The 26,067-nt window shown below is 36.9% G+C and overlaps 1 protein-coding gene across 2 annotated transcripts in view; it reads right to left on the minus strand.

Annotated features, from left to right (window-relative positions):
- The window catches only part of PTGER3 (prostaglandin E receptor 3), a gene marked incomplete at its 3' end in the record, with an annotated part of 70,355 nt that overhangs the window by 14,174 nt on the left and 30,114 nt on the right, over positions 1-26,067 (minus strand). The window contains exons 2-3 of one of the 2 annotated variants that reach the window (XM_079901918.1): positions 18,447-18,626; positions 4,024-4,154 (exon numbers count right to left, since the gene is read on the minus strand). In XM_079901918.1, coding sequence (XP_079758044.1) covers positions 4,024-4,154; positions 18,447-18,626 — 311 coding nt within the window. The remainder of the gene's footprint in view (positions 1-4,023; positions 4,155-18,446; positions 18,627-26,067) is intronic. The other variant, XM_079901917.1, reaches the window with a different exon arrangement.

The raw sequence follows: 26,067 nt of genomic DNA on the forward strand, positions 1-26,067 counted from the left end.
CCACCTCTCTAGGTGGTCACAGAGCACCGAGCTGATCTCCCTGTGCTATGCAGCTGCTTCCCACTAGCTATCTATTTTATGTTTGGTAGTGTATATATGTCCATGCCACTCTCTCACTTCGTCCCAGCTTACCCTTCTCCCTCCCTGTGTCCTCAAGCCCATTCTCTAGGTCTGCATCTTTATTCCTGTCCTGCCCTATATATGTCCATGCCACTCTCTCACTTCGTCCCAGCTTACCCTTCTCCCTCCCTGTGTCCTCAAGTCCATTCTCTAGGTCTGCATCTTTATTCCTGTCCTGCCCTTAGGTCCTTCAGAACCATTGTTTTTTTTTTTTAGATTCCATATATATGTGTTAGCACATGGTATTTGTTTTTCTCTTTCTGACTTACCTCACTCTGTATGACAGTTTCTAGGTCCATCCACCTCACTGCAAATAACTCAATTTTGTTTCTTTTTATGGCTGAGTAATATTCCATTGTATATATGTTGGGCTCTCATTCTTTGGGGGAATATGCAAAGCCTACTTTTCTTTCAAGAGCTAGGTCAAATCCCACTTTCTCCATGCATACCTGGGTACCATACCAGACAGAACTGGATCCAGGCTTGCAGAACCTGAAGAATATACAACTTTCTTTAATGAAATGAATATAAAACCAGACCTCGGAAAAGGCCTGTGAAATGAGGGGCTTTGAGGCCTGAGCTTCATTAGCTTAACCATATATCTGCCTCTGGTACCAACTCAGGAGGAACTTTTCCTCAGTGAGATTATTCTACCAGGTACATTTACAGCAATATGTATAATCACACAGAGCTGTTAGATAAATTATTACAGTCTTACACCTGGCCTCCCACTTTGGGAACATCAGTTGTGAGTGGGCTGCAACATTCTTCCTTCCATTTGGCTAGAATTGGGGTTATTCGGACATAGCCAAAGTCACTTAGAAGTATAAGTATCTCCTGATTGTAAGTTCCATGGAAGCAGGGTTCACATCTATTTTGTTTCTGCATCATGCCCACATATCACAGCGCCTGGAACAAAGGATGAACTCAATAAATATTTGCTGAGTGAATGAACGCATGCATGATCTTTTCATTAAGATTCTAGTTCTTTAAAAGCAGGGCCTGTACTATAAAATACTCTCTAACTAACTCCAAAGAGCCCAGCATGATGTATGACACAGAGTGGCACTAGTTAGTATTTGCTGGCTGACTTATGATGCACTATGTATGTATAAGGGAGATTTTTTTTCTTTAAGCTTGGTGATAACCATGCACACCTGGTCAAATTCACAACCTGCCTTATCTTGTATGCACTCCCCAGGTCTATAAAGGTAAACCATGCAAAAGGAAGAACAATTGATTGGCATCAACAAGATAGTAGACTAGAGACTAACCCTTTCCTACACCATCCTTGCTGCTCTCTGATTCACTGAATTTGGTTGGTTTGTTCCACATCTGGAGTTTTCTGGTTCTCAGAACCAGGAGGATATAGCCCTATACCCAGACATAGACTTTAATCTGAGCTTGGTTCCTGAAAAATCCTGGCCTGCAGGGATTTATTGTCATGGAGAACTTGAGCTGGCCAGAGGCCTATTAATGTCCATAACTGTCGGTTTGAATAATGAAAACTTGTTGTTACTGGGTATACAGTACTGTATGGCCTAGCTATTGTAGCTATCTGTTATGTTGCTAATTCATTTAAATAATAACATTATTTAGATTGATCAAAATAACAAAATTATTTTAACTTTTCAAAATTACTGAGAAAATAAAGGTAACCTAGGAACTCACAACCTACTCGCCAATTGAAAGGGAAAATATTTTTTAAACTTATTTTTTCAAAGATGGGAAAAAAGGAAGTTGTGCAGTTCAGAAAAATAGGGGAAGTATTTTGAGGAAACAACAACAATATTCTTTGAAGCTTTAAATACCTCCTAATTATTTTTTGGATCAGTAAAAGTATTGTTTCCCATTTCCTCCCCACAGCCATGGGAACCATTCCATCATCATAGTCCCAGGCAAATGAGACCAATTTAAGAAGGAGGAAATGGCATGGAGGCAGTCAAAAGCCTTTCTAGTGCTAGGAGGTGGGGATGATATAGGAAGAGAAGCAGGAGAGATGTCTTTACTTCTCCACCACAACTGCCTCAGCATCAAACCCCACAAGTGGGAGGGTGACAAAAGAATAGAAACCTCAAGTAGAAAGAAGGGATGGTTACAAGTCTTTGAGGACACAGTCTCAGAGTGTGCCCTGGCACATATGTATGGATACTTCTGGGGAAGGGGAATAGCAGAGAGAGGCCATGATGATTGTCTGGGTGCTCCCAGCCCTCACATGGTAGAGAAGGTCCCCCAGAGTCTCCCTGGGGTTCATGGAAAAGAGAAGAAAGCTAAGCGCCAGAAGAGCTGCCATGGAGCTGCTATGTTCAGGACCAGAGTGACACCCTGGCAGAGATAGCAGTTCCTATGGGTTGGACAGCCCAAAGCAGTTTCCAGAGGAAGGAAGTGGCAGAGCCTTGAGGATCTGCTGTGCCAGTGAGACAGCAATAGGGCCGTCAGCAAAGTAGGACCACAGGGCTTAAGTGTGCTGAGGAAATAGTTCACAGGCTTCAGCAGTCCTGAATCAACGGGGGATGCCAGCAGCTACCCAGCAACCAGGAAGACCAAAATCAATTCTAGAGAGGGTAGGGAGGACTCAGCGGACAGAACCAGGTCCTCTGTGTGGACAAGCTGCCTCTCTATCTGCCCCCATTGCCATGAGGGAATATAAGTTTATTCCTTCACACAGATGCCATCTTGGCTAAGGAAAGAAGGAGCTGGGAGAAACCATGAAGAAAGAACACATCGCTCAAAGAGACTGAGTTAATGCAAACTGAGAAAACAGATGGACAACATACCTTCAACTGTAAGTTTAAGAACCTACCCTCTACTGTTCCACCTCCCAGCCCCTGACCCAGCCAGCAGAGAACATAGACTTGTAAGGAAGTTTTGTTCTGTATAGAAGATTTTTAAAGACATTTAAAAAATACTAAGTTTAGACTGTACAATTATCACCTTAGCCTTTAGCAAAAGTAGAGACTCCAAGAGCTAAAAAAATGCAAATAGCACCAAATAAATATAGTGACCACCTTTTAAATCTGTGACTATGGGCCTTTGTTTTCCAGTTTAAGGCATTATAAGGGAGATCAAGAAGGAAGCTGAAACAGTGCTGAGATGACTAATAAAAAATAATAAAAAATATATATTTTAATAAATGTTTATGTGTAATTGGGTTAAGCCTGTTCTGAATAGATGCTAATCGACCCCTGAGATGCCTGAGAATTGCTGGCTATTGTTGCAATTGAAATAATAGAGATAATGTGCAAAATTAGACCAAAGATAAATTCCAAGATGCACTGATTTTTTTTCGATTTTTCAAGTTAAACTGCTATAGGTGGGTTTCCATTTGCATTCATCTGAAAACATAGAATTCAAGTTTTGGAGATGTTGAGATTTTATTCCCTTGAGCAAAATGTTCTGCACTGTTCTAATCAGCCTGACCAGTTCTGAAGAAAACAGAGCAGCCAGTTGAAGAGAAAACTGGTGAAGGGATAAAATGTCAAATATACCAAATAGATTTTGCTTGCTAGCAACAAGGGAAGAAAGACTCAAAAATTGGGGACAGCTTTTCTCTTTCTCAAAGATAAAATATGCTCCGCTCTGAAACTGCATTGTATTTTGCAGGAAGAAGCTAGAGCAAATTTCAAAATTAAACAGGAGGAGGTGATAAACAGAATGGTTTCACTGCAGACAAATGACCGGCTCTCCCTCTGGCCGGTCCTGAATTTTACAAATTCTCCCAGGAGTCCCTGTGTCATTAGGAAGCAAAAACACCTTCTCATTAAGCCCAATCCTAAGTTACCTTACAAGCAGGAGAGAAAGTATGAAAGGAAAAACAAAAAAAGAAACAAAAAAAAGGACTGAAAAAGATGCATACTTAGTAACCCAGATCATGATAAGCTCTTAGTTTTTAGCAAAACTCACAGGCCTGGGCAGCAAGCAGAAGTGCCCTCTTTTTGTGCAGCCATCTGCTGCCAGCGGTGATATTCTCTCCACTGCAGAAGCGGCTCTGCATCCAACAGGGAAGGTCTGAATGTTCTCAGTAGTGTGCACGCCTAGATTGGACATAAGGACTACATTTTTGCTGAAAATCTTGTTTGTTGAATCTAATCAGTACTGTTGGAAAAACCACCTTACCACTGCTGCCCAAGATTATTTCTGGCTGCAGAAAAAATGCCCAGGCATCAGAACAGAGTCAAAGCCTTTCTTTCATGGGGCCTTAGAGGATTTCTCCAAGATAAACTTGCTGCTTCAGAAAATAATCATAGTAGTAGTTCTTCACTAAGTGAATTCACAGCAATTACATTCTAACCTGAAATCAGGTGAGAATCGCAGCTAACACTTCTCACTAACTCTGTGGACTTGGCCACGTGATTTACCCTCCCCGAGCCTCAGACTTCTCATCTGGAAAGTAGTGGTAATAACACCTACCTTGTGGCATTGACATGAGAATTTGATAACATATGTAAAATATAGGTGCTCATAAAATGATATCTGCCACTATTGTTATTATCACTATTGTTGTTAGTGTTCATGTATATTTAAAATCATTTTCTTTTCTAGAATTTTGGTTCCTTACATTTTTCTTTTCTATTAAAAAGCCCATTTTAAAGCCGGTGTGATCAAAAGAGTGAATTATTCAAGAAATACATCAAAACATGGAATCTAGGAAACAGGGTATCTAATAAAAAAAAGGCAATAGGCTGAATAGAAGAGAAACTTTAAAAAAAATCTTAGGCTCTAAAGGAGGTACAGATTATCTGATAGGTTTGAGCACTTGGAAAACTGTTAAGATTTGGTCATTAGCACAAAGAAAGTTAAGCAAATTTAACTTGATAATTTCTTAACTCTAGAAAATAAAAAAATGTGTCCAAGAAAAGAAACATGATGACAATTCTACTGATTCTGCAGTTAAGAATATTTACATTGTCATAAAAACGCAAACACTGAATTCTGATTTAATAAAATTATGTTAGAACCATAATGGGACAATGCGTGAGGAGAGAGTTAAATCCAGCAAAATAGAAAATTAGCCTACAAGGTCCAAAGTTGATTATGCAGGATACAAAAACATAAATATGTTATTTAGAAATATGATGGTATATTTCAGAAGAAATGTTGAAAAAAAGCTGGAGAGCAGGCTGGTGGGGGGAGGGTTAGAATGAGGAGTGTGGGTATCATTAGCTTTTTATAACTGAATGAAAGATTCTTTAAATTCTATAGTGCTTTACAATTTTCAAAAGTTTCACATACATGATTTCATGTAATCCCATAACCCTTTTATTTATCCCCTAACCCTATATTGCCCCCATCCCCCCACTAGTAACCACTAGTTTGTTCTCTATATCTGTGAGTCTGTTTCCCTTTTGTTTTATTCACTAGTTTGTTGTATTTTTCAGATTCCACATATAAGTGATATCAGACAGTATTTGTCTTTCTCTGTCCAACTTATTTCACTCAGAATAATGCCTTCCAAGTCTATCCATGTTGCTGCAAATGGCAAAATTTCATTCTTTTCATGGCTGAGTAGTATTCCAGTGTGTGTGTGTGTGTGTGTGTGTGTGTGTGTGTGTGTGTGCGCGCGCATGTGTGTATCACATCTTCTTTATCTATTCAGCTGTCATAATAAACATTTAGTGCCACTTGACTTTTTAAAGGCATGAACATAAAATATTGTGATTAAAAATGAAACACTGAAGAAAAGAAATACACATTTGAGATATAATGGACATCCCATACACAGACACACACACCCATTGATAAGCCCAAGTGTATGAAAATCTACACAACCTAATCTTTGTAATATTTCCTGAGCCAAAAATAAAGAAGTAAATGAGATCTGTCATCTAACAATCAATATTATAGGATTTGGTAGTTTGGATGAGGAGGAAAAGGAAAGGAGGCAGAAAAACTTAAGAAATGGAAGGCATGGCCCCTGAATTCAATGATCCTCCAGTCTGGTAAGAGGACAATCTCATAGGAGAAGGAGGCTGGAAAACTAAAAGTTCTTTTTAGGGAGAAAAGGAACAGAAACCTTTTATAGGCATTTCTGTCTATGTCGCCTAGAGATTTCCTATGAGCTGTTTTTCAAAATTCAAAAGAGAAAAACTTGTCTGTGTTTAGCTGACAAGATGAGCTTCATGACATTCCAGAGAGAAGGGAAAATCATGTTTTTTCAGCTACAGGATAACACATAGATCAACCAACCTCTGATTGTACAGATGAGGCAAATAAACTTAAAAAAAGCTATGTATCTTTCCCTATGTGGGACCAGAACTAGACTTCTAATATCACTTGTGTGTTCTGGTGAAAGCCCAATACTAAGTTAGCCAGACTGTACTATAGTGGTTTGAGATGAGAAAAATCATAATTAAATTTAATGTTCCATTGATGAAATCCAGATAATAAAATAATATTAACCATTACCTACTTGTATAGTGCTTTCAAAAGTGTCCTTATCTTCATTCTTATTTAATCCTAATAATCCTGTGCTGATAAGAAAATTCAAGTTCAGAGAGGTTTAGTAAATTGTCAAGGGCAAACAACCACTGAATAGCAAATTAGATAAACAGACTTAAGTGTTCTGACTCCTTGTCCAACACTGGGAGTTTTTCTTTTTCATTATGACCCACTACAATTTAGAGAACATTTTAGAGAAATGATGTTGCTTTAAAAATGCTTTAAAATACTTTAAACATGCAATCTCTCAGTAGTGGTCAAATATTAATTAATTAAATTAATAAATGAATTATTTTAGGTTTCAATGACAATTCTGCTGAAGGGATAGTAGCAGAAATATGCAAAATGGCTATGGTGGGAGAAAATCTGTCATAAGGAGAGGAGCCATGCATGTCTAACTAGGGCTGCAAAACATTTAAGGTAGCAGTTCCTCTTCAGAGCTTGGCAATAAATGAATATTACTTCTCCAAAATTTTTCTAGTAAATATTAATTCTGTCACTGCAATTCTTAAAATAAAGAGGCCAGGCAAAAATAATAATAATAATAATGGTCAAGGAATGTTGAAAATAAGTAACAAAGAGCAATTGTTCTTCCTCTAAAAATGGCTTTTCATGGATCTTCTAAGGAGAAGACTCCAAACCACTGACTTATGAAAATCAACTTGCAATTTCATGCATACTATGTACAGCTGTCCAATTCACATACACACATCCAGAATGTAGGATGCTCTGGTATCAAAGTGTAGGGTTTCCAAAATATAAATATTTCAGTGCTCTAAGATGGCACTTTTTTCCTCAATAAGACAAGAAAAATGCAAAGATAAATGTCATTAATTGCTCCAGATGTTTCCCTCTAGAGAAGTGCAAACTATAAACATCAATACTGCATTCCACTAATAGCTTCAAGCATTGGCTTAAAGTATCATTAATTTTACATTTGTAAGGTCTGCAAGTGTATGCCTTGCATTTTACTGGAAGTTTCAATCAATAGGTCCTCCTTGCTGCTTTCATTCTAAATAGCAACACAAAACTATAGTACAGGCAGAAGTGTAAAAATATATTTATCCATATACATAACATAACATAAAGTCACTTAACAGAAAATAACTGGAAGTTAGATTCTAACCATTTTAGAGATTGCATTTTTCAGGTGAGGTGATATTTATTTTAACTGATTTTTTTTTTTAATAGTTGGTTTTAAATCTCTCTTGCTGGATCAACACAAGGCAAAACTAAAACTCTGTGTAAGGCAAATGTGTCATTGGATAACTTGTAATTCTTTTCCAAAAAATGGTCCTTTCATTTTTCAACCTGTTTTTGGCAAGTAACCTATATTGCTCCTCTTCTGTTTGGGATGGTGTTGTTTCTTTTCCCCGCATTATGGCAGTTTTAAAAAATGATTGCAGTTCTGGGCTTCCCTGGTGGCGCAGTGGTTGAGAGTCCGCCTGCCGATGCAGGGGATGCGGGTTCGTGCCCCGGTCCCGAAGGATCCCACATGCCGCGGAGTGGCTGGGCCCGTGAGCCATGGCCGCTGAGCCTGCGCGTCCGGAGCCTGTGCTCCGCAACGGGAGAGGCCACAACAGTGAGAGGCCCGCGTACCGCAAAAAAAAAAAAAAAAAATGATTGCAGTTCCTTTTAATAATTCTGCCCCCATTATGTTGATTTACTATTATGGGCATCATTCTGATTGACTATTATGGGCATGTCGTTCCTTGACATGAGATGTCAAGGAATTTTGGCATTCACAGGGAAGTAATTATGTTGATTTAGCTGCAGTTTTCGATTTTAATTTTCAAACCAAACATGGACACTTGTGAGGTTCCTTGAATCACAAAGATTTTCTCACATTGAGAATTCTTAACCTATGTGTATAAATTTCCAAGACATCTGTAGACAGACTTTAGGAGGACTGCACAATCTCTGACACTGTAAAAAAAATTCTCTGTGCTTTTTGTGAGAAGGGGATCCTAAACTTTCACCAGATTATCAGAGGGGTCTCTGACCCCACAGTGTTTAAGAACCAGTGTTCCACTGGGTACTTCTAGTTAAATCTAATTTTAAAAGGCCTCAATGGGTTGTAGTGGTTTCAGAATTATTTTCTTCCAATGTTCTTTTCAAAATTGAATTCAAACAACCTTGCATGTTATATTCAAAGACTTCTTTTTAAAGGATTGCATAATAATATTAGGCATAAGCACTGATTATCCATAGACCTTCCCTACTTTGCCTCAGAAATTTACAGTAAACTAATGAGTACCTTTGTTTTCATTTTAATTTTGGGTCAGATTTGTGGTTTAAGTTTTTCAAATTCCCATTTCATGCAAACTAGAGTTTAAATGTCAGTTATAGAGATCATGACTTGAACTCTGTCAGCAAAATGTATGGTAATAGCTCTATACCTGAGGTACTGCAGACTGGCACAAACTCAGAAAGGCACAGGCTGATAAAGAGACATTTGCCCCAGATTTGACTGCTCTTTGATAAAGATTATGTCTCAGATTAAATAAAGCTCTTACAACTCTGTAACACAGATCAGACATGCAAAAATTCCATTAAAGACAGAATTTGGTAAATTAGTTCTCTCTTACTAACGCACCTTGCCTGGAAATGTGAACTTAATTAAGAGGAATTATAACAGATTTTCGAGGTCCTGAGAGAAATGGACCATCTTTAGATATCCCTTTGAGAGACATATAATCCTAGGGCCTCTTATCAAGAACAAAATAGGGATTGGAGGCATCAATAGAAAGATGATAGTTTCTAAGAAATTGTACCTCTTTGTCTGTGAATAGATTTATGTGATTACGGAAGTGGATCAGGGCCCACGGTGATCAGGGCACTGCTGTAGTGGTAGTGCCACATTTTTGTGCAGTCAGACACAAACTGGCATTTTAATGCCTGCTTCCTTGAGAAATGCCAGAATGGTGCCTGTCAGGACCAAGATCCCACAGATGGCCTTGTCCTGAAAACCCTCACACATAGCTTCCTCTTAGTGGCCATGGCCCTTGCCCTAAGGCAGAGGGTCCCAACTAGGGGCCAATATGTCCTCCATGCTGCGTTTGGCAATGTCTGGGGACATTTTTGATTGTCACAACTAGGGTGATATTACTGGCATCCAGTGAGTAGAGGCCAGGGTAGCTGCTAAACAGCTTACAATGTACAGGACAACACCCCACAGCAAAGAATTATCTGCCCCAATGTGTCAAGAGTTCCATGGTTCAGGGCTTCCCTGGCGGCGCAGTGGTTGAGAGTCCGTCTGCCGATGCGGAGGACGCAGGTTCGTGCCCCGGTCTGGGAAGATCCCACATGCCGCGGAGCGGCTGGGCCCGTGAGCCATGGCCACTGAGCGTGCGCGTCCGGAGCCTGTGCTCCGCAACGGGAGAGGCCACAGCAGTGAGAGGCCCGCGTACCACAAAAAACCCCCAAAAAACAAAAAACAAAAAACGAAAAGAGTTCCATGTTTCAGAAATCCTGCCCTAAGGCCAAGTCACTTTTCCCCACTCTGTGAGATTACAGAGGTATGCACGATTCAGACCCACACTTTTTACAGGGCCACTAGAATTTAGTCAGTTTGAATGCCTTGGAAATTGTACTGCTTTGGGCAGAGTGGAGTGAAAAAGTATCTTAAAATGTGCCTCCATCTTCCTGGTTAATAGCAACTCCTTTCTCCAAAATGCAGATTAAATGTCAACTCCTACAGGAAACTATTTCTTATTTCAGCATCACCTCCCCCATATGCTTTCATTACCATAGGCTTACCCCAATAGCAGCTCTGTTCAAATGATTTGCTATTCCCCTACTAGATTATAAATTCATTGAAAGCTGGGTATTTTTGTTTGTTTTTTAAATCCCTGTGTCTTAGTGCCTACCAGAATGCTTAGGCCATAATTGGTACACAACAAATATATGTTGAAGAAAAGAACAAGTCTGGAGGACTGGCTTGGATTCTGAGTACCTTCCTCCAAAATAGGTCTACTCAAGACTTTTAGGTGAGCACAACAACCTCCAAGATATCTAAAGATGCCTGACTCCTTGTCCTCTGAGAACATGAAACTGGGCAATGTCATTCCATGGCATGTAGGTTCATCAGCGTTGTAGTGGAAATTCTTGGTGTACCGGAAGATAGCCATAATGATGTTTACCTCAAATGCTACAAGACTGTAGAGATCATAAGATCTGGTCAGGGGCTTCCCTGGTGGTCCAGTGGTTAAGAACCCACCTTCCAATGCAGGGGATGTGGGTCTGATCCTTGGTTGGGGAACTAAGATCCCACATGCCATGGGGCAACTATTCAGACTACTGAGGCCATGCGCACTGCAGCCTGTGCGCCACAACCAGAGAAGTCCACGTACCACAACAACAAAGAGCCCGTGCGCAGCGATAAAGACCCAGTGCAGCCAAAAAAAAAAAAAAAAAAAAAAAAGATTTGGTCAGCGATTTACGGCAGAACTCTCCCTAAATGCCTTTTCTTAGGAGGAAGGAGGGCGAGCTCGGCGTGTTACTTATAATGAGCTTGGCTTTGCAGTCTATGTTCTACAGAACTTCTCCCATCACTGAGGGAGGAAGAAGTAGAGTTGAGCTAAATAAGCACATGGAATAGGGTAGTTGGGTAGCCCAACACATCTCTACCAGTAATCAGCTCACACCAATACACAGGTACAAGTCTGCTGAAGGAGCTGACTATAAACAAGGGCAATTCTTATGTTGGCTGCCTGTAGATTATACTCAAATCCACAAGAAAGTAGGAGAACTAAGTTTAGAATAATTTATAAATGTGCTTTTGTATTAAAAACAAAAATTCTGAGATTATAACATGACTAGGTATCATATTGAAAAGCACCTCTCAAGTTTATAACACATCAGTGATAATTTGTACTACATGTTATTATGGAATATAAAACAAAATGATTTAAATGTTACAGATAGGATGATGCTATTGCATTACATTGTGCTGTTATCTTGGCAGAGCACATCAAATAGGATTTTAGCAAAATGCTTAATGTGATTATAAGTAAAACATTCCTGACATGAGTTGGCATCAGGAAAGAAAGACAGGGACATTTCAGAATATTCGACTTTATTTTCCATTGACAAGCACAACATAAATAACGTACATTTGTTAAGTACACAGACTGGCTCTGACTAGAATGCCGTCAAAATTCTGATGTACTTTTCATAGTCTCTTTTATTTTTCGTCTCCACCATATTGAAAACTACCCTTTAAAACATACTGGAAGATATGTTTAAATACACTTAAGATAACTAACTACATAAAGGTGACAACAGTATACCTTCCCATTTAACCAAGTGTGTAGGGATGGGGTGCTGAGTAGGCGAGGTGGAGAAATGTACACTTTCTATACTGAGCTTTACATGATTGATTAAAGTGCCAATGATTTCAATTCTTACTTAGATACATTTTGAAAATAATATATTCATTTGTTGTAAACAGATCAAAATAATCAGTGCCTATTTTTAATTTGTTTCCTTAAAGAAATGTTCAACTTTATGCTATTTGTACAAAATTGTTTGGTTAAAGAAGAGGGAGAAGGTAAGATATTTCATATATATGCAGGAAGATTGGGAAGAAAAAGAGTTTAGCAGTCAGTGATGAGTTGAGTGAATTTAACATTCACTCTTACAGAAAAGAACACTGGCCACTCCTCGCTTTGTCCTACTGATGCTCAATTATGAAAAGATAAATGTGGCCTCTTCCTCTCCTTGCTTCTGTGAAATGGCCTAAAAGGATGAAGAATCTTGACAAGTTAGAAATACACAGGTTTTCCTTCACCTCTTTCTCTTTGTTCTCTGTCCCACCCTCCATGCCTGTTCCATATGAGTGTCGTTTCAAAAGCTGAAAGAACATTGAAGTCCATCAGTAAGTCATACACATTTTCTCCTGCTGAACATTACAGCTTTGATTTCTACAGAAACTGAAAACCATAGAAAGAAACTATTTTCAAATAACTATTAAAGTCTGGTGATTAGCTAGCTTTTGGCTAGATATCTGATTCACTTTAATTAAAAAGTCAAAATATTCTAATTCTAAAACAATTAACAAAAGGATTTAAGATCTGTTCTAAAAAAATTTAGAAGTGCTATCATCTCTAAAATGCTCAGAAAGCCTGAAAAGGCTAATTTGTATCTGATGGTAATCTCTTTCCTTCTTATCTTTACTCCCATAATAAAATTATTTCATCAAAGCAGATATTAAAAAGCAGACTCAGATGTTTCATATATTAGGACATTAGCATATTAGAAATGTGAAACCATTCTCTCTCTTAAAAACAATCCCAGCTTCATCATAGTAAATATTTCTGTTACTTTTTCTCCGTGAGAAAATGGAAAAACAGGCTGGAGGCAAGGGCACTGGGGAAACAGTCTCGTTCCTAATGAGGAAATAAGCATTCCAGTGGATATTTGAGTTATGCTTTGAAATAGATTGATGTAAAACTTCTGAAAATAAAATAATTTTCATTCTCAATAGATAGTGTGATTTATATATGAATAAATATGGTATATGTCTGATTGAACTGCATTTCTAGAGAATCAAAATGTACTTGTCTTGTGGTATCATAATGTAATGGTTTACAACTCAACTTGTATAAATTATAAGCCTTTAAATAGAATCCTCACTTTAGGAATTATAAAATAGAGACTATATGGGGGCTTCCCTGGTGGCGCAGTGGTTGGGAGTTCGCCTGCCGATGCAGGGGTCACGGGCTCGTGCCCCGGTCCGGGAGGATCCCACATGCCGTGGAGCGGCTGGGCCCGTGAGCCATGGCCGCTGAGCCTGCGCGTCTGGAGCCTGCGCGTCTGGAGCCTGTGCTCCGCAGAGGGAGAGGCCACAGCGGTGAGAGGCCCGCGTACAAAAAAATAATTGTTGACCTCTTTTAGAAAAAAAAAATGCCTCACTTCTAGACTTGTTGAAGTCTTTCATAAATATGTATAGTTTCAGTTTTCCCTTTGTCACTTTGAGAACAAAGTCACCTTGTACTATTCTTTTTACTTTCTTCAGTTTTATAGGTGGACTCAATCCAAAAAAGGCATTCAGGGAAGGCATGTGAAAAATTTTACTTAATAACTACAACATGAATCATTATAAAATTGAAACCTTTTGCATGAGAGAAATCTAGGGGAAATGAACTTTTACATGTAATTAGTAACTATATTAATGATACCAGTATAATGGAGTTTAATTTTTGAATTTTTCCTAATTCTCTGTTTCATGCTTCATACGTAATCACCACCTGTCAGTAGTCTTAGAATTCTGAACAGATAGCAGCTTCTTAACAAATCTGCATGTGAGTTTTAGACTGATTTCCAAATTTTGTAAATAGACTCTATCATAACCTATGTTAGGAAACATCACAGATTATGTCACCTCTTATTAGCATTGTATTGCAACTCAGAAAACAGTTCTGTCGGTTTAGCCACAATATTACTCTTCATTTAAAAAATGTTATAATCTCATTCATTGAACAATTCTTTTCATTTATTTAGACCTCAATTTTTGCAGATTTGAGACATAACACAATCACAAAGCTAGCAATAAACAAGCAGTTATGAAGATTGGGCATGGTTGGCGACCTAAATTTTTACAGAGGTAAATCATGGAAATTTTAATTATTCCATACTAAGCTTTTTATATGTTTGTAGTAATAAATACTCTCTGTAGTAATAAAGTCTCTCTGTGTCACTCATCTTCTAGTAATCTGTATATTTCAAGAGAAGCTTTGGGGTTAAAATATGAGAATAAATGGGTAATATATGTGCCTAAAATTTCATAAAACAAAATTTTTCTATTTTCTGTAGCTGACTTAATCCCAATACAAAGAACTATGATAACTGACATGGGGAAGACTGAAAGCAGATCACTAATCTGGGGTCAAAACCAACAAAAACATATAAAGTATTAAATAAATAAAATTCCTAATTCTTGAAAATTTAATATTAGAATATTGCCACAGATTGTCCACCTTATTAAAATACTGTTTTGTCAAAGTTTTTAGTTTGTCTATTACTCAATGCCAGTGTGGTCACAGGGTCTTTTATAGTTAACTTTTACATGAGCTTCCACAATTTTATTCCATAACATGGTCAAAAGGTCTTTTATATAATAAAGAAGTGTTCAGTATATATGTGCACTTTAAAATTGACAATCATTTAAATCTGGCATGATTTAAAATAACTTCATATATAGCATTAGGTAAATTTGATAAATCTTGGGATAACACATTTTGTTTCTTCAATTTAAAATATTTTAAAGATATCCACCATACTTATTTTATTTGAAAAGTAAACTGTTCTAATTGGTTGACGTGTCATCATTCTCTTCTGTGACACAACATAGTGGTATAAATTCACTGTTTGGAAAATCAAAACTGTTTCGTAAAATCTACGACAGCTGACATTACATATACTTCTACATTGCATTCACTCACTACTTTCTATTTAGTTTCCTAGGTCTCTATTTTTTTTTTTAACCAATACTGAGAAGTTTTGTAATTCTCATAATTTATGCATGCATTTTTTTCCTGCTCAGATATATGCATGGCTAAACTAAGTATATGCGAGTGAATTTAAAGGCCAATGAACTTAAACGTGGAAACTGACATACTCTTCTGCAGTGACTTTAGATGTTTACTTCCTAACCACATCTAGGGCCTCTGAACAACATCTCTGAAATCTAACTTCAGCTATCATCCAAAGACTGATATCATTTAGGACTTATATTTCTTATCAGGTTTTCCATGTACTAACAAATGGCTGCCTACATAACAAAACTCACATGCTGTTTACATAATTCTTCCTTTTCCATCTCCTTTTTTTTTTTGACAATAATATTATATTTTAAAGTCTCTACTAAAAAGATAGCCTCTTATGTCCAGATCCTTCTTCCAGAATTACTTGTTTCAATTATTTACCTATTCATTAATTCTTCTTTTTTTAAACATCTTTATTAGAGTATAATTGCTTTACAATGTTGTGTTACTTTCTGTTGTACAACAGAGTGAATCAGCCATATGCATACATATGTCCCCATATCCCTTCCCTCTTGCGTCTCCCTCCCATCCTCCCTATCCTACCCCTCTAGGTGTTCACAAAGCACTGAGCTGATCTCCCTGTGCTATGCAGCTGCTTCCCACTAGCTATCTATTTTACATTTGGTAGTGTATGTATGTCCATGCCACTCTCTCACTTCGTCCCAGCTTACCCTTCCCCCTCCCCATGTCCTCAAGTCCATTCTCTATGTCTGCGTCTTTATTCCTGTCCTGACCCTAGCTTCTTCAGAACCTCTTTTTTTTTTTTTTTTAGATTCCTTTTCAAGCTTGTTCAAAAACTGCCATCATCCACAACTACCATGTATCCCTGGGCAGGGATACATGGTTTTGTAGTTAAGATTTGTTTTGTAGTTAAGCATGAGTTTTAGGCTGTTTTGTCTTTATGCATTTCTGTGGTTTGATGAAAAGTGCTATTTCTTTGACAATAATCTCAATTACCACTTGGGAGTAGCAGTCTCTTAAATTATTAATACAAATAACGCTCTTTGTTATGCAACAATATGACACTGCACATCTGAAGATAAATTTGTGTTTCTGTAATTAAACAAGCAGAGATCATTCACTGTATCAGCTTGATGGTCTGTAATGGCATGAAGAGCTTCAACCATATTGTGGGGCCCCACCAATGTGCACTTGGTTTTGGCAGATAATGATTCATTCATTCCCTGAGCAAACAGTCATTGAACACTTTCTATATTCCAAGTGCTGTACTAGGTGCTGGAAGAAATAACCCAATCAAGCTCATACCACTTGGATCTATACTATGTGTATATCTAAACCTAGGGTCTGAGGACCACTCAAGAGGTAAAACCTCTTCACTATAAGATCATTTAAGTGCACTTTTTTCCTGAAAAAAAAAGTATGTAGTTTTGTTTCATCCTCCATGAGGTGACCTGTAGGATAATCCAATTCTATGGCATAGAGAGATTTTATAATGGGGTTTTAGTATAGGTTATTTATCATCATTTTTTCCAAAACCTAGACTAGTGGAATGATCATGAGTTACAAAAGTGCTCCCAGCAGATTTTTTTCTTTTATTTGAATTTTTGAATTATATTTATTCATTTATTTTTTTATACAGCAGGTTCTTATTAGTTATCTATTTTATACATATTGGTGTATATATGTCAATCCCAATCTCCCAGTTCATCCCACCACCAACCCCGCATCTCCGCCACTTTCCCCCCTTGGTGTCCATACATTTGTTCTCTACATCTGTGTCTCTATTTCTGCTCCCAGCAGATCTTGCTGTCTCACTCAATTTGACATGGTCATTTAAATTGATTCCTCCTGATTGACTTAGAGTGGTGTACTTATTAATCTAATAGATATTTTGTACCTCTTAAAATTAATTCTTCCCCAAATGCTTACTGAACACAAACACAAATGTAGTTACTATAAAGGAGTATAAATAAATCTCAAGTTTCTTAAAACTAGGAAGGCAATAAAGGAAAAAACAAATTAAAATCTTCATGAGAAAATGTTAGTAAGTCTGCAAAATGAATGCTCTAAAGAGTATGAAGAACATATTATGTAGGTCTGATTTGAAAGATTGTTGTGTTTGTTGGGGAAATCTTCTGTTTAAGTGTAATTCTCAAAACTTAACGTAGTGACCTACTTGTGCCAAAAAGATATCAAGCTTAGTTATCAAGGTTTGTACACATGTAGACCCTGAGAGAAACATTTTAAGAATAAATATTTAGATAGAGCTACTTTGAGAAGAGGGCAGAGAAAGTGCTGTGAGGGATCAATATTATTAATTTCCTAATCCTATAAATAGGCCAAACTATGGAAAGTCTTTATGGAAGCTTCAAAATATTTATTGGTGTTAGAATCAGAGTTAGTATTTAAATACCCAAAATACTGAAGAGAATACTTTTGGTGGAAAATCAGGGAAGATAATTAGCCAGAGTACGTATATTTAGTGCTCAAATCAGTCCTTAAATAGCATTTTGAAAAATCACTTCACTGACTCCCAAGCACAGTTTTACGAATCTTCTGCAGGCTTGTAGGAATTAAAAATGTAATCAAAAGGAAGAACATTTAGCAATTTGGATGGTCACAAACTCTGTCATTTTTGAAATAAATGGAACTGACTCTTATTCAGATAATGAATAAACCTAATTACCAACCCAACCAAAACTTAAACTTTGTAAGGTTAGCAGCTAATTTACAAATTGAGCAGTATTTAAATAACATCAGTACCAATGAACACTTGTGGATACATTATAGATGTTTTTTTACTCCTAACTCAACTTTTTAAAAAAATGTAAGGGGAATAAGAGTGACACAGAGAGAAAGAGAGAGTAAAAGAGAAAGCAGAAGGCCAAGGTTTTGAGCAAAAATAAACCTTGTCTTCAACGATCTGTGCGTTAAATTCCCCATGTATTCAGAATACTAGAATATTAACTATTCCCATCCCACCCCCATCACAGACCAAGATCATTTATATAGAAGAAAAAGTCTTCACCTAATAAATAATCACATATTCAGCTACAAATGACAGAGTCCCCCAAACACTAGACTATTATTAATCTATTTTCCTTTGTTTGTGTTTGAATACTTCTGGCACATAGGGGATTATCTATGCTTCTGAGACCATTTAGCCTTATATCAAAAATTCTACTTCAACGCATAAACAGTGGCATGCCAGATATGCCTAAATTCACAGTAAGGTTTAGGGCTATTTGTTGCCAAAAGCTGTGAACATGCAAGTTGATTAAGAGTTCTCTTTCATGCCTCTGTCTGTGTTATTTCATTGGATAGTGAGATCATCTGTACTTTCTTTCCATTATTACAGCAGCTGGAGACAGCATTTGCTACCTGGCAAAACTTTTGAAGAAGGATCTTTCTTAGCAGCAGATAAACCCAGGGATCCAAGATCTGGTTCAGTGAAGCCAGGCGAACAGCTGTTAAGAAGCTGCTGCACTCTTTCTGCTTTTCTGTGGACGACTTGCAGTGCTCAACTGATGTATGATTGAAGATCATTTTCAACATCATTATCTAAGAAAAAGGGACAAATTATTATTCCAAAGATTAATAAAGTCATATGCATCTCCCTACACGGTACTTTGCACATAAATTAACAATCAATTGGTTATTGGATTGAAATGATCAATTCAAGCAACACTTATACTCACAGAACACAGCCCTGAATTATATAAGATATTCCTCTGGATTTTCCCACATTTTTGCCTATTCAACGTGATGCAGATTTTTTAAAAGTACATGTACTCAGGCTCTTTGTTCTTGGGATTTAAGAAGTTGGAAAACAACACATCTCAAAATTAGCCAAAGTCGTCTGTCTTGCTGCAGAAAATACCAGGAGGTTGACACCTAAATGAGAGCCAATGCTTCAAAAAAAAAACAAAACATATGTAATCTGAAACTTCAGTAGTTGTAACTGGAAAAAAAGAAAAAAAAACCTAGAAGAAAAAATAGAAGCAAGAAAGGGGAAAATAGTAGTTATATTTTCTTTTTCTTCTTCTTCTTCCTCTTCTTCTTCTCCTTCTTCTTCTTCTTGTCATTAGCATTTGCCAAATCCTTACAATTTGCCTGACACTGTGTCAAGTTCTTCATATGTATTTAATAAACAACAGAAGATAAATATTATTGCCATCTCCTTTTTACAATTGCAGAAACCAAGGTTTAATGACGTAAAATGGCTGAGCCAGACTTAAACCCAGGTTCACTGACATACGTCAGACAGCATTTTACCTCTTTTTGGTCTCTCCCTGGTCACTGCACACACACTAGAATGTAAACTCCATGAAGGCAGAATTTGGGACTATATCATTTTTTCCTCACTAGTTCATTCCCAGTACCTAGACCAGTATTTAGCAGAGGGTGTTCAACAACCATTTGTAAATGAATATATGATCCATATACAAATATAATATATGACATCTATAACATACATAATATAAATATACTTATATTTGAATGAATAAATATTTGTGATTACCACAGAAGAGAACAAAATGAAGATTCAAATGGATCTGGAAAGGTATTCAAACTCATTAATCATCAGAGAAATGAATATTATGACAGAGTAAGAAACCATTTTACACCCACTAGCTTGACAAAAATGAAACGTGACTTTGGGGTGTGGAGCCATGTGGGTGCTTTTGCATCCTACTAGCAGGGGCGTGAGCTGCAGCAGCCACCTGGGAAGACAGTGAGGCCTGTCTCTGCTGCTGCTGTGCACAAGTCCCACTCCCAAGAGTACACTGCCCCTAACTGCTGCACCAGAAGTTGTGTGTATGACTGTTCATTACAGCATTGTTCGTAACAGCAGAAAAAAAGCAGGAACAACTCGAACATGGGTTCACACCTGCAAACAAAGAAAGGTGCTGACTTTATTACCAGCTCCTAAACTGGTCTTTCTAGACGTACATGACTATTAAGCACTTGAAACGTGGCTGGAGAAAATTGAGATGCTGGGATATGTAATGACTAATGAAATGATACTATCTTTGATGTAGTGTGTTAAATAAAGTACACTATTAAAATTAGCCTCACTTGTTACTTTTTAAAAAACGACATTACTAGAAAATTTAAAATTATATATGTGATTTGTATGTGTTGCTCACGGTACATTTCTACTGAACCCAAAATGTCTCTCTCTTAAGGCTCACATTTATTTGGATGTTCTGTCCTCAGGTCACACATCCCAAATTGAAGGGGTCCCAATATCCCTGGGCATCCCAAACACCCACAAACCTACCATCCCAACAATGGCACTTTCTTTCTTACACAGTCACCCTGGCTCAACACGTCAGAGTCACCTTCGAATCCTTCTTTTGCCTTGTCCTCTGCACTGCCATTTGCTCTTGTTCCAGTCTCATCCCCATTCAGCTCCTCCTCTCATCTGAATTATAGTGATAACAAACACCCCGATGGTGCAAATAGATGTCAGCACTACACAGATTCGGTGTTCTAAATCTCGGCTCTGATCAAATCCTCACCAGCTATGAAAATGTCAGCTTGGTCTTACTGGACAGAATTAAGTCACAGGTAATTCTTAAACCAATCACTGGCACAGGAGATGGAAATTTCCAGGTTTGGCTTATAAGACAAATACATTCTCTGGGGCTTACACTCTGGTCCTTGACCAATTTACCACCTAATACCTGAACAAAATTATGGCTCTATAGACAAATAAGAAGAGAAAAATGGGTAGGCATACATTCTGACTCTGTAATTCCTTTCAAAGAATTTTTTTCCAAGGGATTTATTCAATAAAAGGAAAAAGCTGGACAAATAAGTGAATGTTCAGTGAAGAATTATCTAATCTAGTAAGAAACTGCAAACAAATAAATCTCTAGTATCAGGAGTAAAGTTTAATAAAATACAGCCTGTTTGCTTAATAATATATATATGAAGTAAGTGAAAAGAACAGAATGTAAGATACTATCATGTATATATAATTGTATTGTTATTACAATTAAATTATGTAAAATATGTAGACTTGCAGAAGGCAATGGAATTATTATTAAACAATTATTAAATTATTTTAAATTTTTTATGTACATAAAAACATTTCAAGCAATTTAGGAAAGTCTTTTGTTTAAAGGGAGTTGATTATTCCCTTCATTAATAAATATGAATACACCAAATACACCAAAATTATTTAAAATAAATATATCTACATTAGTATCTTCTGATGCTGGCTCAGAGCCCTGTGAACTGAACACTGCCTCCCACATGTGATGAATGTTAAGGGCCTCAAGATGGGGCGATTATCCTGAATTATCTGGGTAGGCTTAATGTAATCACACGGGTTCTTAAAATCTGAGAACCTTTCCAGCTGTGGTCAGAGGGAGATGGGTCCACAGAAGAACGGTCAGAGAGATGCAGTGTTGCTGGTTTTGAAGATGAAGGAAGGGAGCCATGAGTTAAGGAATTATAGACGACCTCTAGAAATTGAAAGGAAAAGAAAAAAAAAAGCAAGGAAACAAGTCTGATTCTTCTTCAGAGCTTCCAGAAAGTAATGCAGCCCTGTGCATACCTTGATATTAGCCCAGTGAGACCCATGTCAGGCTTCCAACCTACGGAACTGTAAGATACATTTGTATTGTTTTAAGCCACCAAGTTTGTAATTTGTTAAAGAGCTACAGTAGAAAATTAATACTCCCACAGAGTGAGTTCTCAACAAATGCTGAAAGGGGATGGGGAGGTATGAGCTTGAAAACAATTTATTCTCTCTCACAGATAAAACATCCTAGCAATTTTCCTTACTTTGTACACTTTGTTAGGAAACTTTTTTTTTAACATAAAGTAAAAGTAAACTTCATCCTAACTCTTATATAAATTATCTCAATTTCTATATTTGCAACATGTAAAAATGCATTCCTGTTATTCAAGTTACAGCAGTTAGATCTCAGTCTTTGACTAAAAGGTATAAAACTGTATTTTCAGTTCAGTTGCCTTTAAGAAAAACACGTGGTTATTAATTCTTTTGTCTTCTTTTTATAAGCTATTGGTGCTAACTCTTTCAGTCCCTCACCTCATCCAATAATTAAATATATTTGACCACTTACCATCTTTCAGGAAGTGTTCTGAGCCTCATCTAGAATGATTCAAAAACTCACTTAAGTTACATTTTCATTTTCTTTTACAAAATAAAGTGTTGGATTTCTCCAACTTTTTATAATCAGGAAAATTCATAAAATTACTTATTAAAATGGAATTTCAGTCATTTTACACAGTCCTCCTTGATTATTTAAAAATTAATTTTTATGAGGCTAATAATTTAAAATTATTTTTATTAGGCTAATACAGGTTTCATATGCCTTACATTGGCTAGTCCACTGTAATTTCCCATAATTTTCTAATGACAATGCACTGATTATGAAATTATGAAACCAAGCTCTGTAAGCAATAGCTGGCACATGGGAAGAGACACTCGAGCTTTCCCAGAACTCATGAGATGTGCAGCATGAAGATAATTGGAATTAGAGGCAGTGAGCATGATATCGCCATTTCCAAATGGCAGCAGGGATGGAAGTAGAACTCTTAATTCCCTGTTTAATTTTAAACATAAATGCAAGTTAACATCCATGAAAAAAGCAAGGAAAGGAGTCTCCGATGCTCCTGCAGAGCTTCCAGCAGTGAATAGAGCCCTGTGGACACCTTGATATTAGGTGTCCTATATTAGACATCCCTCTATTTAAGGAGCTGAACAGTGATGAGAATTTTTGCAAATATATTTTAGACGATGAGACTTTGGGAGAAAAACTTTGGCATCAATATATAGACTTCTGGTAGATTATTCCTATTAGTCTCATTCTACAAGGGAGAAGGGACAAACAAAAACCAGGATGCTTGGCCACCACTGAAGCTATTTTTTCAGCAAACACGCTGCACAATTGCTCCTTCTAAACAGCCTCATATAACAATCTGGTCAAGGGAGCCGTGAGACCAGCTGTGGTTAAACAGAGCTGCCGCTCTTCTGTCAGCATCTTCTCCAGGCTCCATGTGACTCTCCCAGGCCTCTTGCCTCTCCTCCGGTTATCAGCAGGAAGAGAGAGTTCTTTTTGTACCGTGATAGCGAGGAACACAACTACATCAGTAACCCCTAAATTCTCCATCCCTGCCTAGTGTCAAGGGCAATTACTTTTCTCCATCTTAAAGGAAGATTTGTCCGATTTGTCCCTTCCACAGTGATAATGATCTTTTAAATGTACAAAACACTAACCAGGGAGACCTTTTTTTTTTTTTTTTTGGTCACACTGCACAGCTTGTGGGATCTTAGTTCCCCGACCAGGGACTGAACCCGGGCCCTGGAAGTGAAAGTGTGGAGTCCTAACCACTGAACCACCAGGGAATCCCCAGAAGATTGTTTTTAATATTCTGCATTTGGACTTTATTTTACTACAGTAGGATTTAAAAGTACACATTTAAAAACCTTCAGTACTTTACTTCTTGGTTCAAATATGCCTTGGGCTATAGGCTACATATATCTATTGAAGATGATAAATGAGAAAACCCAGAAAAATTAATTTGTGGGGAGGGAATAAAATTTTTATTTTCCCTTAGGCTCCATTACGTGGTTTTTATGCATTTCTAAATTATTCCTAATATAATGTGTAAGAGAACTTTCCTCACAGCCAATTTTTATTTATGATGTTTTGTTTTCCGTAATCTCCGGTTGTCAGGTTATGGGAGAATAACCTGCTCCACTGGAAACTCCCTGTATAGTTTGATAAATGTGCTACATTATAGTACATTGAAACCAGTCTGGGAGCTTTGAACCACTTAATTACATAATTTGAAGGACTTTCATGAGAAGAAGTTTCACTGCAGATTTAAGAAATAATTGTAGTCTTTTCAATCTGGTTACAAATCTGTTCTCAGATTGCCAAATCATCTCAGCATTCTAGACTTTGTTTCAGAAGCTTCTCCTCTTTATCTAATCTGGAAAAGTTGGAAATAAACAGTTCATACACATTAAGAAAAGTTACTAGAAGTTGCATTACTTCATCTTTACTATTATGCAATTTTATTAAATGTTTCAAAACAACAATGGACTAAGAATCAGAAGAAGCAAATCCTACCCTGGCTCTGCCACCAATTATGACTTTAAGCAAGTCATTTACTCTCTGTGCTTTATTAAATTTACTAGTAAACCATGGGGTTGGACTGGATGGTCTCTTACATATACTTCTATGGTTAAATTTTTTTCTGATGAATTCTGGGGCAAAACTGGAAAATGAATAAGGATTTAATTTGAAAAAGAAAAGAAACCGAAAAGTAAAAAATGTGGAACAAAAGACAAAACTCTTCTGCAGGAAAACCCCAAATGTGTCTTTTGGGAAATGGAAGAGAGAGGAAAACTACAAAGTTAGAAAGTGGACAGTGTAAGAAAACAAGGGACAAGAATTCATGAAACTTTAGGAGGAGATATTTTAGAAGTTCAGGCTTAGGCAAACACACTGATCAAGAGTTAAAGACCTGCCATAAATCTGACTCAACTCTGCTTCTAGTTTGGGGACAAGTTACCTAACTTTGAATCTTGATTTCTCTTCTTCTCTAAAACATGATTAATACATGCTTACTAAGCATCTTCTCCATCTAGTAGTGCAGTTGTGAAAATTAAAATGAGGTAAGGATAATTAACACCTTCAATCTACACAGCATACCTCTCCCCAAACCCCAGGCTACTGCACTATTGTATAGGTTTCTAGAAACAGAATGCTTTGAGGTTCAAAGAAAGAATAGGGGACACTTAGGGGAATAGTGCAAGGAAATGAATGTATGATCTATAAGTCTGCTTTACTTAAATTTCTACCTAGTAGAGTTATTTAAAAAAAAACCTTCAAATTTGCACTTTAAAAATATTTGGTAATGCAGAATTATCCAATCACTACACAGGGGAACTCAAAATTGTAAAGAAGGCTGCAGCCTGCCACCACATTATTTGGTACCTAGGAATTACTTTCTTCTCTCAATTAGTATGAACTGTGAAATCTGTGTGGCTCAGTATAGCTCAGTACATATGTCTAGATAGATATTTATCTTTCTATTAGAATAGTCAAAAAATGTCAGTAACAAGTATTCAAATTCTGGCTGAAAGGGGGAAGGCAAAATCTACTCTATAAAAACATTCATTCCTTGGATTATGGATGATAGATTAGCTTTGTAATACTCATGTCAGAAGAGGTATCTTTATTATATTTCAAATTTTTGTATCTCAGGTATCAAGAGAGTCTAGACAATATGTCTTTGTCAAGGTTTAAGGAACATTGATGTTTACAAATGTTTAGAATTAGGATAGTTTTGTTTTCTTCCAAAATATAGTTTCATTTAAACCCCAAATGCTCTATCCTACTATCTTACACTCAGAGAGAACCACAGTATTAGTGACAATTAAGAGCAGCTAAATGGTTAAGGAAGGAATCAGAGATGTGGGCTAAGTTTTGTGTGCAGGGATATTCTCCTCAATATGAAAGAAAATTAAAAACTTAAATGGCCAACAAAAGGACAATGTTCAAATTACGGAACATCTCTCAATGTGCATAATATGTAGTATGCTTTCCAATGTTAACATTTAAAATCACGTTTTTGAAGAATATTTAATAACGTGAAGAAATGTTCAGGATGTGAAAAGTGAAAACAAATGTTTATTACATAATATAATCCAATTAAAAAACAATTCTGTGTGTATATATAGAAAAATACTAGAAGCAGTTAACTCTGAGTAGGAAATTAGGGTGATTTCTATTTTCTTATCTATATTTTTCTTTGTTTTCCAAATTCTCCACAACAAATGTGTTACTTTCACACTTTGAAAAGAAGCATTAATATTAGAGTACTTGAAAGCTTAGGTATAAAAAATAACCTCCTATATAATTTATTGGCAAAATTTTAGCGCCACAATCCATCCTAGAACCATCACGTGGTCATTTTAAGTTGAATTCTTAGGTAGTCAATGTGTGACTAA

This window comes from Stenella coeruleoalba (assembly GCF_951394435.1).
Source record: "Stenella coeruleoalba genome assembly, chromosome: 1".
Taxonomy (NCBI): Eukaryota; Metazoa; Chordata; class Mammalia; order Artiodactyla; family Delphinidae; genus Stenella; species Stenella coeruleoalba.